This window comes from Dromaius novaehollandiae, chromosome 3 (genome assembly GCF_036370855.1).
Source record: "Dromaius novaehollandiae isolate bDroNov1 chromosome 3, bDroNov1.hap1, whole genome shotgun sequence".
Classification (NCBI taxonomy): Eukaryota; Metazoa; Chordata; class Aves; order Casuariiformes; family Dromaiidae; genus Dromaius; species Dromaius novaehollandiae.
This window is the reverse complement of record NC_088100.1, coordinates 5,294,875-5,309,955: the sequence shown is the minus strand read 5'-3', so window position 1 is coordinate 5,309,955 and position 15,081 is coordinate 5,294,875. Positions and strand designations below refer to the sequence as shown.

Sequence of the window (15,081 nt, the reverse complement as noted above, 5' to 3'; positions counted from 1 at the left end):
ATCTTCAGTGTCTCCTAGTGGTGAGGACTGAGATTTCCCTAGTTTCAAAACATCCTAAGCTCTTTGCTATTACTCATTGCGACTCGTCACCATCCCAAAAGATGCAGAGCAGGAAGGCAGAGAGAAAACCCCGACACGAGGGCAGCAGAAATGCCCTCTCCTACAATATCTCTATGTCTTCAGACATACTAGGAATGATTAACAGGACTAGGGTCATACTATCCAAAAGGGGTCCAAAGCATTTCCTGAGTTTGCTCAAACACACTGTTATACTCGTGCCCGTAAAATGGGAGTGAGACAGAGACCACTAACCAGGTGGTGGGTTCCTGGCTGGTGACTCTGGTTGATAGTTCACTACTGAGCCTGTCTGGTGGAGGAGTTTTGCCTCTCTTCCTGTCAGGTAGAAGGGCAGGAATCACAGGGAAGTCCCTGCTAGCCTTCAAAAAGATATTTCTGGGCCTCCTTTTCAAAAGCGCATAGTGCTGAAGATTGAAATGGTCACACCAGCCCTTTTCAGAGCATAGCTCTTAGGATGCTTCAGAGCCCTTCTTGGAGAAGACATTTCAGACAAGGTTACCATCCCGTCCATGTCTTTCCTGGCTGCAGACAGAGGTATGGGAGGGTGGCAGCCCCAGGGCAGTGTGAGGTGGGTCTCAGTGCCAAGGGGTGACCACTTGGCCCTGATCCCAGGGTTTGGGAATGGTCTGAGAGGGTCTGCAGGGACAGGGGTCCCAGGGAAGTCACCACTGATGGGAGACTCCCAGCATCTTCCTGCAGAGTTGTTAAACTTGGCAAAACTCTTAAATCTCCCTAAGAGGCTTCAGAACGTGTTGCTGCTCTTTCCTGGCTTGCTACAAGTTGCTCCTGGCATCTAAGAAAGCAGGCAGCATCAAGAGGGTGTGGAGATGCTTCTGCTGGAAAAATTGTTGCTGATGGTTTTGGAAAAAAGAAAGAAAGAAAATCTCCAGTTATGTCTGAAGATGTAGTAGAGAAACTGGATTTATCAGCCAATAAGATAAAAAGTTAGGATTTTTTTTTCTGTTCTTGTTTTGATTTGGAGGGGGCATTCTTTGTTTCTTTCTTTCTGTCTGTCTGTCTTTCTTTCTCTTCTCTCTCTCTTTCTCTTTCTCTTTTTTCTTCCTTTCTTCCTCTCTTCCTCTTTTTATCTCTCTCTTTCTCTCTTAATCTCTCTCTCCTTCTCTCTGTCTCTCCTTTTTGAAGAGCTGAGTCTTGGGGTTATTCACAATGAAGAGGACTATAACGCACACCAGCTAGGTGACTTTTGTAACCCATGAAGAAGCTGGCAGTGAAATTTTAGCCACATTCTTAGATATTTGCATTATTATAGTATTTTTTCTCCGGTGTTGCAAATTGTGAAGAACTTGAGGTTTTGTTTGTTTGTTTGTTTGTTTTTAGGACTGAATTCTGAAATGTACGTGGGAACATATGGAAAATAACAGGCACGGGACAAAAGTGTTAGTCTGCAAGAAAAGGTGCCAAACACGTCTGAAAAGACTGAATTTGCACTTTGAAATATCACAAACCTGCCTTTACATGCAAGCCGCCAGCGAGCAGCAGAGGGCGCTGAGCTAAACTGATTTATTTTAAACTCTAGCCAATAGCACATACTTGCTAAGGGGTAGGATACGGGAAAGGATATACTTTATGATAAAGACCCACGCTTGCTTTAGAAGGCACACAATGACTGAAAGTCCATTAGTGAAATATGATCTTTAGTAGGTAAATGACTATTTTTTAAAAAAAGGCAGAAATATCATATGAAATGAGAGTGACATACTTGTTGAGTTAAAGTCAATTTTTTTCCGACTTTTTTTCAGAGTGACCGTCACGGTGTTGAAGCTCCTTTCCCTCCTGTGCCGGGGGATAAGCTATTGACAGACAGCTAAGTGAGCTTATTTGAATATTTGATTTAAGCTCTACATTGCATTTAAAAGTGGCGGCTAAAAGATGCTCCTAATTACAGCACCGAGCTGCAAACACTGAGCAGCCTAAGGAGAAGCTGCAGCTCTCTGCGTCTGTACAAATCAAGCGTCGAAATTAGCGGCATTTCTAGAAAGGGAAAACGCTCAGCTGCTTGTAACCCCCGGTCGCCGGCTGGAAATGCGCAGAAACGCGGGGGACTGAGCAGCCGTCGGCAGCAGCCGCCGCATGTAGCGAAGCCCCATCAGAGGGCGCCGCTGCCCCGCTCAAGGCCGGTGCGCGGCCCGGCGGCATCGGGGCGGCTTGCCGGGACCCCGGGGCCGCAGGGGCGGGGGGGCATCCTCATAGGCAAGCAGTGCTAGGTAGAAAAGGGGCCTTAAAAATAAAAAAGAGAGAGGAAAAAAAGAAAAAACGAAATCCTATGCAATTGCAGCTGCAAGGCTGAGTTGCAGTGCCTCTGCGCACTGCGAAGATCCGCGGCGTGCATTGCGAAAGATTGTCAAAGCATGCCCCAAAACTGCCGAGAAACGTCTTTTTCTTTTTTTTTTTTCTTTCAGTTTGAAGATATGCAACTTCTAAGGGTCAATTCTGAAGACATGTCACGCATTTTGAACTCAAGAATTTATTGAGTATTTCAGATAAACGGATGCAACAACTCCCGTTTGTAATTGCTGAAGTAGACAGACTTAAATATTTAAGCTGCAGAGGGAAAAAAATAAAAAAGAGAAGAACCTTTGTTCAATTTAATTTTTAAAAAGCTCATTTGAGACACGTATCTCATGTTTTGCAAGTGCGACTGAATCTAACAATTATGGGACTTGAAAATAAGGATTTGCAGCCTGTACCATTTTGTGAGCAGGGAAGCGGTGGTCGTCAGATCTGTTTTAGCTTCTTTTTCTCTCTCATCCCCTCTTACCCCCTCCCCCAACGCGCAGAGCACATTTAATTCAGGGTGCCACGAAATGGTAAAGCATTAGCTGTCAGGAAGCACATTCCCTCTGCCCTGTGCCAGCCTCGCAGAACATGACTCAAAGACTTTAACAGAAGTGATGGCAAAGTGGCCCTTTGCGAGCCTGGCATTTTTCTAAGGGGGCCGCTCAGCTCTGCAGGCGCACGGGAGCGTGTGCGGTGCGTCTGCACGGCTGTCTCCGCACATCCACATGCAAACGGCACACATCCGTTTTCCTTTTCAGCATTTTTTACACTATTGCCTCGGCTGAAAAGGTCTGCCCAACCCACTCGGAGATGTGCTCTTTTCTCCTCCTCCTCCGTGCAGCGGTGACTGCAAAGACAGGCTCTGCTGAGAGAGAGAGAAAAAATCAACTCGTATCTGCTTTAATAACTTCCAGCAAAACCGTTGCCCGGCTCCTCTTGTAATAAGTAGCTGTTATTTGTCTCTTCCCTTTTGCGGGTTGAGTTTTTTAGAAGAGATGTGCTCTTTGAAACGGGGGGGCGTCTACAGAGGCTGGGGGAAAAGGGGTGAATTTACGCTTTCTGCTTTAATTAGGGGCCAAAGCAAACAAAAAAGCCCACCCTTCTCACCAGCCAACCAAACGACGCCAGAAGTGCCTTCTTATGAAGTTTTCCTCGTTTTAGAGATTATATATATATATATATATATACACACACACACATATATATGTATATAAAAGCGTCTTTACCTGTAGGACCTTTGAAAGTACAAAGGACACTATGCACTTTCCCATAGGATCCCATGCAGAATAACAAAGATTTGTAGGAACCTTATAGACAGAGCTTGAAATTTCCAGAGATAGGACCCTGAATTTAGAAACACCTTCTTTCTCTCTGTCTCTCTGTCTCTGTCTCGCTTGTTTCCTTTTTTTTTTTCCCTCCCTCCTAGCGCACCAGCCCACTGCAAAGCTCAGTTGTTTCCTTCCAGAGGCAGAGATGGGCTCTGCTCGCCTTCAGAATAGGTCGCCTCTTTGCGGTACAACGTGTTAAAAACGGACAATGCAAACGAAGGTTTGCCTGGGGGAAAAAAGAAAAATAAAGGTTAAAAATGGTCCAACTCCTCCTCTCCCCTTCCAAACCAAGGGCTAAGCGGGAAACGCACGAATCCAACTCTATTTTTAATCATTTTAAGAAAGTAGCTAATCGCTCTTCAGATGAGAGTGGAGGCGGGTTTGCTACAGTCTTTTCTTTTTTTTTTCTTTCTGCAGAGAAAGTGTTTCCAAGTTATAAAATATACACTCCCAGTCCGAAGTATAAAGCTTTCATATGAAAATCATTAATTTTAGATTTACTCCTTTTAGATTCTCTTTAATGTTCTTGATGAGACGCTGTTTTAGTGTTTTACTGCATGTGAGACGATAATTTCTGGACATGTAAATAAAAGCATATTGCGTGGGGGGAAAAACATAATATCTCATTGTAAATGATGAATCGCTTAGTACAGAGTCAATCTCTTCTTTATTTTAATATAAGGAGGATTGAAAACATATCCATTAATTTCTTCTATCTGTCTATCTATGTATCTATGTATCAAAACAGTCTATATATATACTATATAATATGTATGTATGATCACCATATATCCACGTATATGTGTGTAGATATATAAAAATATGCACACATGTGCATTTATATAAACTACTATATAAATTGATCAGGTTTATATGTATATACGCATATGTATAATATATATGTGCCTATATATGCATGAAGATATACACATTTTACGTGCATATATGTATCAATTTATGTATGTCTGTTTATAGGAAAAGTTGTATGTTTGGAGATATATGCGTGTACGTGTGTCTGTATATGTGTGTGTGTGGGTGTGCAACTGTGCATATATATAGTCTTTATATGCCTGCATATAAGTCTAAGTCTATATATGTGTGTATATGTATATATGCAGTCACATATATGTCTGTAGATATATGTAAGTATGTAACAGATAACGTTTTTTACTATCCGATTGAGGTTTACTTCTGCAGCCTATTGTTTCAGACAACAGATATAAGTTGCGATGGAAGAGGAACGTCGGATTTGGTGTCTGTCCCCCATTTCCAATTATAGATGGATCATTACAGACAGAGAAGTACTGAGAATCCAGACATCTGCTCTTCACATGAATGCACTCACCTCCTAGAGAACAGCCTGCCATCATGCTCTGGAAACTGGTTGAAAATGTCAAGTATGAAGACATCTACGAGGTGAGTATATAATATGCATATGAGTAAGAGAGTATATGTATATTTAAATATACTTCTAGCTGTATACAGGCATGACTATATTATATATTTCTCTATCTACATACATATATAGGCAGCTATATAAACGCACACACCAACACACACAAATATATAGATAGGAAACCAAGAGTAAATGCTTAAATGCTTATTTATTTGCGTATTTGTATTCAGCATGCCAAGTCCTAAACTTTGGGGTTTTTTTTCGTGGAAAAGCTGTTTGATGCGATTTAAAACATCAAAGAAATGATCTGGGGGTTGGAATGAGGCAACTTAAAGGCAAGAGTTTGATTGTTTAGACCTCGAATTAAATATAATTCGATTAAATATGGACAAATGTCGAGAAAAAAAAGCTGAAAATAGAAGAGAAACACAATCTGGTATTCATAAACTGGATGCATTTCTTTTTTTCTTCTCTTGCTTTTTTTTTTTCTTTTATTTCCAATTCCAATGTAAGCTCATCCTGAACCTGGATTTTTTTATCTTCTTCTCTCTTTCACAATCGGATACATTTTTACGGCTTTGTATACCTACCTAACAGCAGATACGGTATGCAAGTATACATATATTGATCAAAGGGTACATACATTCTTGCGCGAATATGAGCACACGCACCCGAATTCATATACTCAGAGCGCAGCTCCGCATAGTCCGTCGACGAGAAAAGTTGTGCGCTATGTTCAGACCTCTGCTATTTTAGAGCAGACCGAGAAAATAATAACAATAATAATACAGCAAAACCACTGCGAAAGGTTTCCTAATTTTGCACGGTGTCATGAGCGGCATCTTTTCCAAACGGGCTCGGCGAACGCACGCCGCGTAAGTTAAACGGGATTTGCTCCGAAACGCGGGCAGACGCGTAAGGAAAGGCGTCGGGCTTTTGAATTTATTTTGATTCTTTTTTTTTTTGAATTTTGTTTCGGGGGCGATGCGAGGCCGGGAGCAGGGTGCCGGCGGCGGGGGCGCGGCGGGGGGCGGCTGGCCGAGGGCAGGGCGGGCCGCGCCGCCGCGGCCACCCCCGGGGCGCCGGGACGGGCAGCGCCGTCGGGGCCCCCGCGGTCCCTTGCGCGCCGCCCCGGCAGCGCGTTTCGGGCGTAAAGCGGCAAACTGCGAGGCGAGGGACTGGGGAGACGGCGCGGGGGGGCACCGCATGGAAGCACCGGCGACCCGCAGGCACGGTGAGGGGCGCCGCGAGGGCGGCCGAGCGCTGCTGCCGCCCAGGGCGGCGGGCGCGGCGGGTCTCCCCGCTCCACCCGGCTCGGCTCTCCGGAGCTCCCGCCGCGCTGATTATCGACGGGAGGCTGGAAAGAGCCGGCAGATGCGGCTCGAGGCGCAGGCACAGCCCGGCCGCCCCCCCGGCCCGCTCGGCCCTCCCCGCCGCGGCTCGGCCATTGTCCCGCTGCCGCAGCGCCGGGCGCCCCCTCCCCGGCCGCGGAGCTCGGGGACTCCCCCTTGCTTCCCCTTTTTCCTCACCCCCTTTTTTTCTTTTCTATATAGGATATTTTTAATCTGATTTGGCTGCTGTGCGCTTGGTGGACACGCGCGTTTCTAAATTGCCGTGGGAGTGAGGCAGGTCGGGGGAGCGGCTGGGTGGGCTGCAAGCACGGTATGCCCCAACCTGGTGGAGCTTGCAACGTGCAGAGTTAAAAAAAAAAGAGGAAAAAATATGGCTGTTTATTTTTTTTAAGCAGCTAAAGCCTTCTAGGTTTATCTCAGGGAAAAAAAATTGTTTCTCTCTCTTCCTCTTTCCGATTTATAATTAACAACAGGGTGGTGGGGGAGTCTTAGCCACTTAAACTGACTGTTCTTGAAACAAAAGTATGTATGTGTGCATGTGTGTGTGTGTGTGTGTGTGTGTGGAGCGGGGGGGCTGCTTTGGGAAGTGTGAGTCTATTTAGGAAGGAACGTAAGTTGAACTTTAACAGAAATGGCAGACAGTCCAGTTGAACGGGTTCCTGCAACATCAAAAAGGTTTTATATTGCCCCCGGCTTTGCCTCGAAACTATAAATTTACTATCCTTTAAAATTCACTGCATACATTTTACATTTGGGTGAAAATCGGGATATGCGTGTATACATCTATTTTTTATTCTTATTTATTTTCATATCGGGCAGGAGGAACAGGATTCGAAATTAAACGGAGCCCAACTTAACCCCGATCCACGTATTTATTTTGCTATTGCGAATAAATACGATCTGCAGCATTCAGCAAAAGGGCTTAATCTCCGCTGTAAATAGTTATAATACAATGGCTGCACATTTCTTCTTCTCACTTCTTTTTAGAAAGGAAAGGATTAGAAAAGCCTATTTTTTCTCATTATTTGTTTTTAAAAAGCTGTAAGAACAAAAGCACCAAAGGCAATCAATTTCTCGTATTCGGAATGTATAATTAAATGTAAAAGAAGGAAATACGGTTTTCTTCTTCTTCTTCTTAGCCTCTAGCATTGCTCCGTCTCACTTCCTCGCTGCCGACCAGCAGTGTCTAGTTTACACATCTTCCTCCACTGGAGTTAATTGAAGTTATGCCTCTTCCTTGCTAAACTTTTTCCCCCCTCTCCCTCTCCCCAAACTCTGCCTCTGCCAGCCCCCCTCGTCTGATTACATCTAGTAATTCTCCACTGAATGAACGTCATTTACAATAGTAGGGGAGCTCTCGAGCTGGCTGCCAGCTTCACGCTCCATTTGGTCCTGCATTCTCCCTTTAAAGTAGTCGTGTAATATTAATAGTCATGAATATCAATTATTATGAGGCGGTGTAGAGAAGGAAAGGGAGGAAGGGGTATCGGAGCAGTCTGAGCCTAGCCTTGGGTTGAAGAGGATTGTGTCTGGGAGCTCAAAGGAAAAAAAAGAAAAAAAAAGAAAAAAAAAAACAGAGAGGGAGGGGTAAATCATATATGTAGATAGAGGTTTCCAGGCTCGGTTTTGGGGGCACTGGTCCTTTTTTTTTTTTTTTTTTTTTTTTTTTTTTTTGATGGATAGACTTCGAAATATCTCAAGCTGTTCTCCTGTGTCCAACACGTCCCTTTGCAGATCTCCTTGATATTTTTCCCTCCAATTAGTAGTATTATCGCCACTATTTTATTTTTAGCTATTACAAGACTTTTTTTATTTCCAGATGTTAGTCCACACCTATTCCGCCATGGTGAGTTTGGATCCATGTTGTACTAGAATTGCATGTTCTCTCTCTCTCTCTCTCGATCTGTTGTCTCTCTCTCCCTCTCTCTCTCTTTTTAAACGCCTTTGGCTTGGTAATTTAGCACAATAATTGGAGGAGGCTTGCAGCTGCTTCTCCCTTTTTGCATTGTGTGTTCTCGATTTGAGCTAGGGGTGTTTGGGGGGAGAGCAGGGAAAAAAACTTTTTTTTTTTTTAATCATGTGTGCCATTGCTTGTGGGGATTTGAACTACACTTTGCGGACTAGGTATTTTCTTGTTTACTTTAGCCTCGCAGCTCCAGCTCGGCGGAGCTGGACAAAACTCCTCTCCCACCTTTTCGCACACACTTCCCCCCCTCACATCCCCCCCACACACCCCAAAGAGTTTTCATTACAATGACGACCCCCCCCCCCCCCGCTCCCACCCCGTGCTCCGGAATATAATATCGGAAAAGGAGACAAAAGACACTGGAAGTTGCTGCAGAAATCACAGCGGCTGGATTTGTTCAATACCGATATTTGATTTGGGTTTTGTTTGAGATTTTTTTTTCCTAGGGGTGTCTCTCCTTATACAGCGAGCCCCCGTGTTTTGATTTTTTTTTTTTTAAAGTCCATTCCCGGACTACTTCTTACCTCGGAGTCCTCCGAGAAGTGCAACTTTCCTTCTGGTCTTTTCCACGTGAAGATGGGTTGGTGATTTTGAGTTTCAGGACTTCAGCAGAGGGAATAAATAGATGTTTGGAAACTTTAGGCAGGACAAGGGGTGGGTTGTTTGGAGGGCTGGGTTCTTTTTTGGGGTTCATTTTGAACTTTTCTTTTTTTTTTTTTACCTTCGGATTTATTTTGGGGGGCTGGTGGAGGGGGGAATCGTATTACTGGACTGAAGTCACGCATCTTACACGCATACGAAACACCAGTCCTACATTTTTAATTATGACATTTAGCATTTCTCCCCCCCCCCCCCCCCTTTCCTGGTAGTTATTGGGAATAGACACGATCTGGGTGAGAAACGCTGGAATATTTCTAATCCGCGGCGGGGGAGGGGGATGCATTTGAACACGGGTTTCCTTTTTTTATTATTATTTTTATTTAGGGCTTAAGTTTTATTTTGGGGTGGGCGACTTGCTGCCGGGTTTGTGCCTTTTTTTTTTAAAGGTCCTCCTTTTGTGTTTTTTTTTTTTCTTATTTAATTCGCTTTTAGGACCGGCATGATGGAGTGCCCAGCCACAGTTCCCGGCTGTCCCAGCTGGGCTCCGTCTCGCAGGGACCCTACTCCAGCGCTCCTCCGCTGTCTCACACCCCGTCCTCGGATTTCCAGCCGCCTTACTTCCCACCCCCCTACCAGCCTCTTCCTTACCACCAAAGCCAGGACCCTTACTCCCATGTCAATGACCCCTACTCCCTAAACCCCCTGCACCAGCCCCAGCAGCACCCCTGGGGACAGAGGCAGAGGCAAGAGGTGGGATCGGAGACCGGGTCGCTGCTGCCACAGCCTCGGGCCGCCCTGCCGCAGCTCTCGGGCCTGGACCCCAGGCGGGACTACCACTCGGTGAGGCGGCCAGACGTCCTCCTGCACTCAGCCCACCATGGCCTGGACTCCGGCATGGGCGACAGCCTTTCCCTGCACGGCATCGGACACCCGGGCATGGAGGAGGTCCAGGTAAGGCACCGCGCTCCTCTCTGCTCCCCGGGCAGGGCACGAGCCTCCCCCAGCCTGCGGCCTCGCTCCGAAACCCCCCAGGGGGCCTTCCAGCAATTCTATGGCGGCTCGCCATCCTGCTGTCGCGCTGGAGGTTATAATTTTAATGCTCCCTTTTTTTTTTCTTTTTTTTCTTTTTTTTTTAAAGGAGAATGTCATCACGCACAGGCTCTCTTTGGTAAACCCTCCCCTAAATGGAGAGCTAGCAGAACCCAGTAGGAAGACAGGCAGGCAGACACACTGCTCCAAATATTCCACGTGTTTCGAGAGCTGGCAGAGTTCAAGCCGGCCTTTCAAATTCCAGGTATTTCCCAGGAAATAGCAGCTCTTGCTAACCAATTTCCTGCAGCTTAGGGATTTTGATGAAACTGTCAAGCTACTTTATTCTTCAACCGTGAGGGAGGGGGAAATAATAATAATAACAATAACAACAACAACAACTATAATAGTAATAATAATAATGATGCAACAACACGCCACCAGGAACGAGGCAGCCCCCCCTTTTTAAATACAGTCCTTAGGGGTAGCACTGATTTTAAATTTGGTCTCTTAGCTCCTCTGGGTAACAAAGGAGTTTCACGGGGCTCAGTGCACACTATTTCCCAGCTTCCCCCCATCCCACGCGAAACTCGTCATCACGTGTTATTCGCTTAAAACAGAAAGGCCCTGAACAGCTCTGGTGCTGGGGCCCTCGGTCTGGTTTCCACCTTGCTGGAGGTGGGTAAGGCCAGTCAGCTGGGGACCCCCGAGCAGGAGCCTTCAGGGGCCAGATCTTGCCTTAGGCTTTCGAAGTCGGGATTTGCGTCCGCTTTTATTCCTTTTTCCGAATATATATATGTTATGGAGATATATGTATATATATGTATTTATATGTATGTATATATATGTGTGTGTATATATATATTCAGAGATGGAATAAAGAAAGATCTGGACTGCTGGGTACTATATGGAAGTCACTGCAGGAAGGGGGGGGAAAGGAGAGAGAAAAGGAGGCTGAGAAGGAAAAAATAGCCGTGGAAAGGGATCCTGCTGAAGATCCTAATAAAAGAAGCACTGGAAGAGGAGCAGAGGGATTATATCGCCTTGGCTTGCGGGTTCTTTTAGCGGTTCACGGGAAAATCTCAGAGCTTTGATGGTGATGAGGACTGGAGCGAGTGCGTTAGGAATGGGAAGGGTTTCGGCATGGATTTCCTCCTGCCTCCTCTCAGTGGCCACCGGGGCGCTGCTTTCCGCGGGTTTCCAAGTTTTTTTGTGAGATCTGGGGGTAGCCCCTGGCCTCCCTGGGCAGGAATCACGGGTCCCGTCTCGCTTTCCTCACTCAGGCAAAGCTGGCGAGCGGGTCCAGGCGGCTTTGGCCTCGGTGGATGCAGAGAGGGGCTCTCTCCCTCTCTCTTTTTATCTGTAACTGAAAGATGTAACTAGTGCTTTGATATTTCCACCTCCCGCAAAGAAAGTCCGTAATTGTTTGCTCTCTTGTTCTTACACTGTTGTGAAGAGAGAGAGAGAGAGAGAAAGAAAAAGAGAGAAGGAAAAGAGAAAGAGAAAGGAAAGGGAGAAGAGAGAGAAAGAGAGAAAGGAAGGAAGGGAAAGAGAGAGAGAGAGAGAGAAAGAAAGAAAGAAAGAAAGAAGTGTAAGAGAAAGGAAGAGAAAGGAGAAAAAGAAAGGGAGAGAGAGAATAAAGAAAGAAAATGAAGGAAGGAAGGATAGAGAGAGAAAGAGGGAATAGAGAGGGAAAGAGAGAAAGAGAAAGAGAGGAAGGAAGGATAGAGAGAGAAAGAGGAAAATAGAGAAGGAAAGAGAGAGAGAAAGACGAAGGAAGGAAGGAAGGAAGGAAGGAGAAAGAGGGAAAACTCTTCTCGGACAGTTCCCATAAAGCGTCCTCCTCCTCCTCTCCTTTCCGGGCGCGGGGAGCCGCTCCGGCCCCCAGCGCAGCCCGCGGTGGCCGCCCGAACCCCGCGGCCGCTCCGGCGGCGCCGTCGGGGGCCTCGGCCTCTCGCCCGGGCTGGGCTGAGCAGGAGGCACCGGGCCCTGGGGGACCAGCCCGGGCCCTCATCTGTAAAAGTTTGGTCTTAAGCTGGGGGAGGAGGGACAGAGGGTGACTCACGGAGAAGCACGTGAAGGGAGAAGTGTCCAACTGCAAGTTAGCACAGACAGCGGGAAAGGTAGCCCAAAACTCACTCCTACCGCTGAGCATTTTCTATTCTTCCCCTCCACCATTAGTGACAGATGAAGCTGGGCAGTTTTCCACCTTGATTTTTGATATGGATTTGTATGGATTTATCCAAGGAGTACATACACCTATTATCCGTAGTCACTGGAGAGAATGTCCAGGAATGGTCCCAGATCACTTTTTTTTCCGAAGTCTTCTAAAAAGTTGAAGCGATATCTGGGTAGATAGATAAGGACGTATATCTCTTCTTCAGCTTAGGCGTCTCTGATTAAACAGATGTCATAAGAATGGGCTGGGCTGACAAGGGAGAAAAAGAGAGAGGGGGAAAAAAAGGGAGTGCGTGACAGAAAGAAGCAGCGGTTGTTATATAAACACCAAATCCAGGCCATGTGTAACCCATTGTCCAGGGATATAATTAAGTGATTGTAACACGATAGCGCTCTGTTATTGTAAACAGACTGGATTGCATTGTCATTGCTGCCCCTTTCGAGAGGAATTTTCAGTCTGCAGTTTGCAACCGTACAGACAGGGAACGGGGAAGAAAAGACCTCCTTATTGAAAACCAATTTGCTTCATCTAATAGAGACTCTGAAAAACACCACTGCAACCCAGGATATTTTTTTTCTTACCAACTAGGCAAAGTGTGATTTATGGGTCTTATTAGGGCAAAGCTACGATAAAGAAAAATCTACAGGGGAAGATCCAGGTGCTTTAGAGTCTTTGGAGAGAGAGGAAAAAGAGATTAAACTCCCCCCCCCCAGATATTTTCCTAGCCGTTGAATGAGGTATATATGATATATAGGTAGCTCTGTGCTACTTGATTGCTGGAGGAGGGGAGGGAGGGGAATCTTCCTCTCCAGATTTCCTAAGTATATCTAGAAACTCATCACCTTTCCCCTCCCTGCACACACACCTCCTCTCCTCCTCTCACCCGCACACGCGGCAGCCACCACCTCTGCCTGCTAGGTAGCGAGCTGGAAAGTTCAGCTGCACCAAAACACCCAAGTCTCTTCGAAAGTAACCCCTGGTATCACTTTTAACTAAAGAAGTCTAGTAATTAAAAGTCTGAGTTGTTTTTCCACGTTTCCGCATGCAGTCCTAATTAAATCTTTACGATCCTCTCTGTGACTATTAACTGCCAGCATGCTGAGCGAATATCCTGTACAAAAACCCAGCAGGAGGGCGTAATTAGATAGAAAATCAGACAGGAGTCTTCTCATTAACTACAACAACTAACCCACGTTGCTGGCGGAGCGAGCGGAGGGCACGCACATAAAGCGTGTGCAGCGCCGTGTACCCAGGAGAGGAGGGCGGAGAAGGGAGAGGGAAGATGGCGTTTTACACTTACCTCCACTTCTGGGCCACCGAGTGGCGAGCAGGCTGCAGGATTTGCGCATCCTCCCCCTTTGGTGGCTGCTAGCGGGGAGGAGGGAAGCCTCCGTGATTTTATTTTGTGCCCTTTAGGTATGTAGCCTATTGATTAGGGGAGAGACGCGCAGGCACACACAAACGCAGGACACCAGGAGCCACTCTGTGTGTGTGTGTGTGTGTGTGTGTGTGTGTGTTCAAGGAAAATGAAAGGAGAGGAAAGATCTCAAGAAAAAATCAGTCCGTCACTTTTTTTTCTTTTTCGGTGCGCCTTTTGGAGATGTAATTTTCTCCTAAATCATATTCCATCTTGAAAGTCTCTGCTGAGCGCAGGAAGAACGGGAGATAAGGGCAGGAGCAGGATAGACTCAGCCATTCAGTGTAGCAAAGATAAAGTTAAAATAATAGGGAAGAAAGGCTTTGCTTTGCTGTAAAGAGGTTTTCCTTATCAGGGAAAAAGGAGAAAACTCTCCGAATAGGTAATAACCAGGAAAAAAGCAAAACCTCAACTAATGATCAAAATAGAAAGAAAAGAGCAGCCCTCAGATCCTCCTTCTAGCTGGAATCCAGAATCTATCCTAAAACGGAACCTGTCGTAATTCTGCCATAAATTATTCCTATCACATCACTGCTTTTTAGGAGATGATTTTGCTGTGCCGAACGCAGATTTAGCGGCAATTTTTGTGTACTCGTTTTTTTTATATATATACATCGCAACTTCATGTTAAGAAACGAAACATTTGCCCTGTCCTCCCTGTCCGTCTTTGTTCTCTTCCCTCCTAAAGAAGTTAATGCCAGAATAACAGGTGTGCTCCTCATCGGGCCGAAAATAAAATAACATTAATAAAAAGGCTGGTAGGGAAACCGGGAGACTTTTTCTAGGCAGTCAATTTAATAGTTTAGACTTTTGATAATGTGCAGTCCCGTCCCCCCTCCCACACACGGACACTCCCGCCCCCACAAATTCAGGACATGTAAGCAACCCTGGGAGCTGTAAATCTCTTTCTGCTTGTACCCTATACGATGTGGGCGTTGCGCTGCACTCCGAATTGCTCAGGCTTTAATTAAAAGTCCATAATGTAAACTATTATATATAAAAAGTAAATGGCCCTTGAATTATTAAGATGTGGCAGGGTTAAGCAAACAAACAAAACAAAAAAAAAGGGGGGGGAGGCTGGGAAAAGGGGAGGGAGAATTTAAGTTGTTCTTAATCGTGTTCATTTATGTCATGCAATAGATCTTACAGATGTTGCCAAATTGCTAGGTTTTCAAAGAAAGAAATATAAAGCTTTATCGTATGCAAAAAAAGTCTATGCAACATCTATGTTTTATAAGATAACAAAACCAGTATTGCACCCCATATGCTTCACACCTCCTTTTTTATTAGAAAACAATATAATTTGTAAGAATTTCATTTCCTTGTCGATCTGGGGGAATAATAATGATAATAATAATAATAAATCCCTCCTCCCCTAGTGAATTAATATAAATGGAAATAACAGAAACTCCAGTATGGAATGACATGATTTATGTAC

The 15,081-nt window shown here is 45.5% G+C and overlaps 1 protein-coding gene and 1 long non-coding RNA gene across 5 annotated transcripts in view; one reads left to right on the top strand and one right to left on the bottom strand.

Annotated features, from left to right (window-relative positions):
• Positions 1–2,547: 2,547 nt before the first annotated feature.
• LOC135327780 (uncharacterized) lies at positions 2,548–5,147 on the bottom strand. The gene is made up of 3 exons (XR_010388157.1): positions 5,050–5,147; positions 3,603–3,930; positions 2,548–3,241 (listed from the first exon to the last, which is right to left on the bottom strand). It is a non-coding gene; the product is annotated as an uncharacterized LOC135327780 (long non-coding RNA).
• Positions 4,870–15,081, top strand: part of TFAP2B (transcription factor AP-2 beta) — a 31,775-nt gene continuing 21,563 nt past the window's right edge. The window contains exons 1-4 of one of the 4 annotated variants that reach the window (XM_064508297.1): positions 4,870–5,120; positions 8,272–8,298; positions 9,511–9,969; positions 10,157–10,312. In XM_064508297.1, coding sequence (XP_064364367.1) covers positions 5,040–5,120; positions 8,272–8,298; positions 9,511–9,969; positions 10,157–10,312 — 723 coding nt within the window. In that variant the 5' untranslated portion in view covers positions 4,870–5,039. The remainder of the gene's footprint in view (positions 5,121–8,271; positions 8,299–9,510; positions 9,970–10,156; positions 10,313–15,081) is intronic. The other 3 variants (XM_026093819.2, XM_026093821.2, XM_064508299.1) reach the window with 3 other exon arrangements.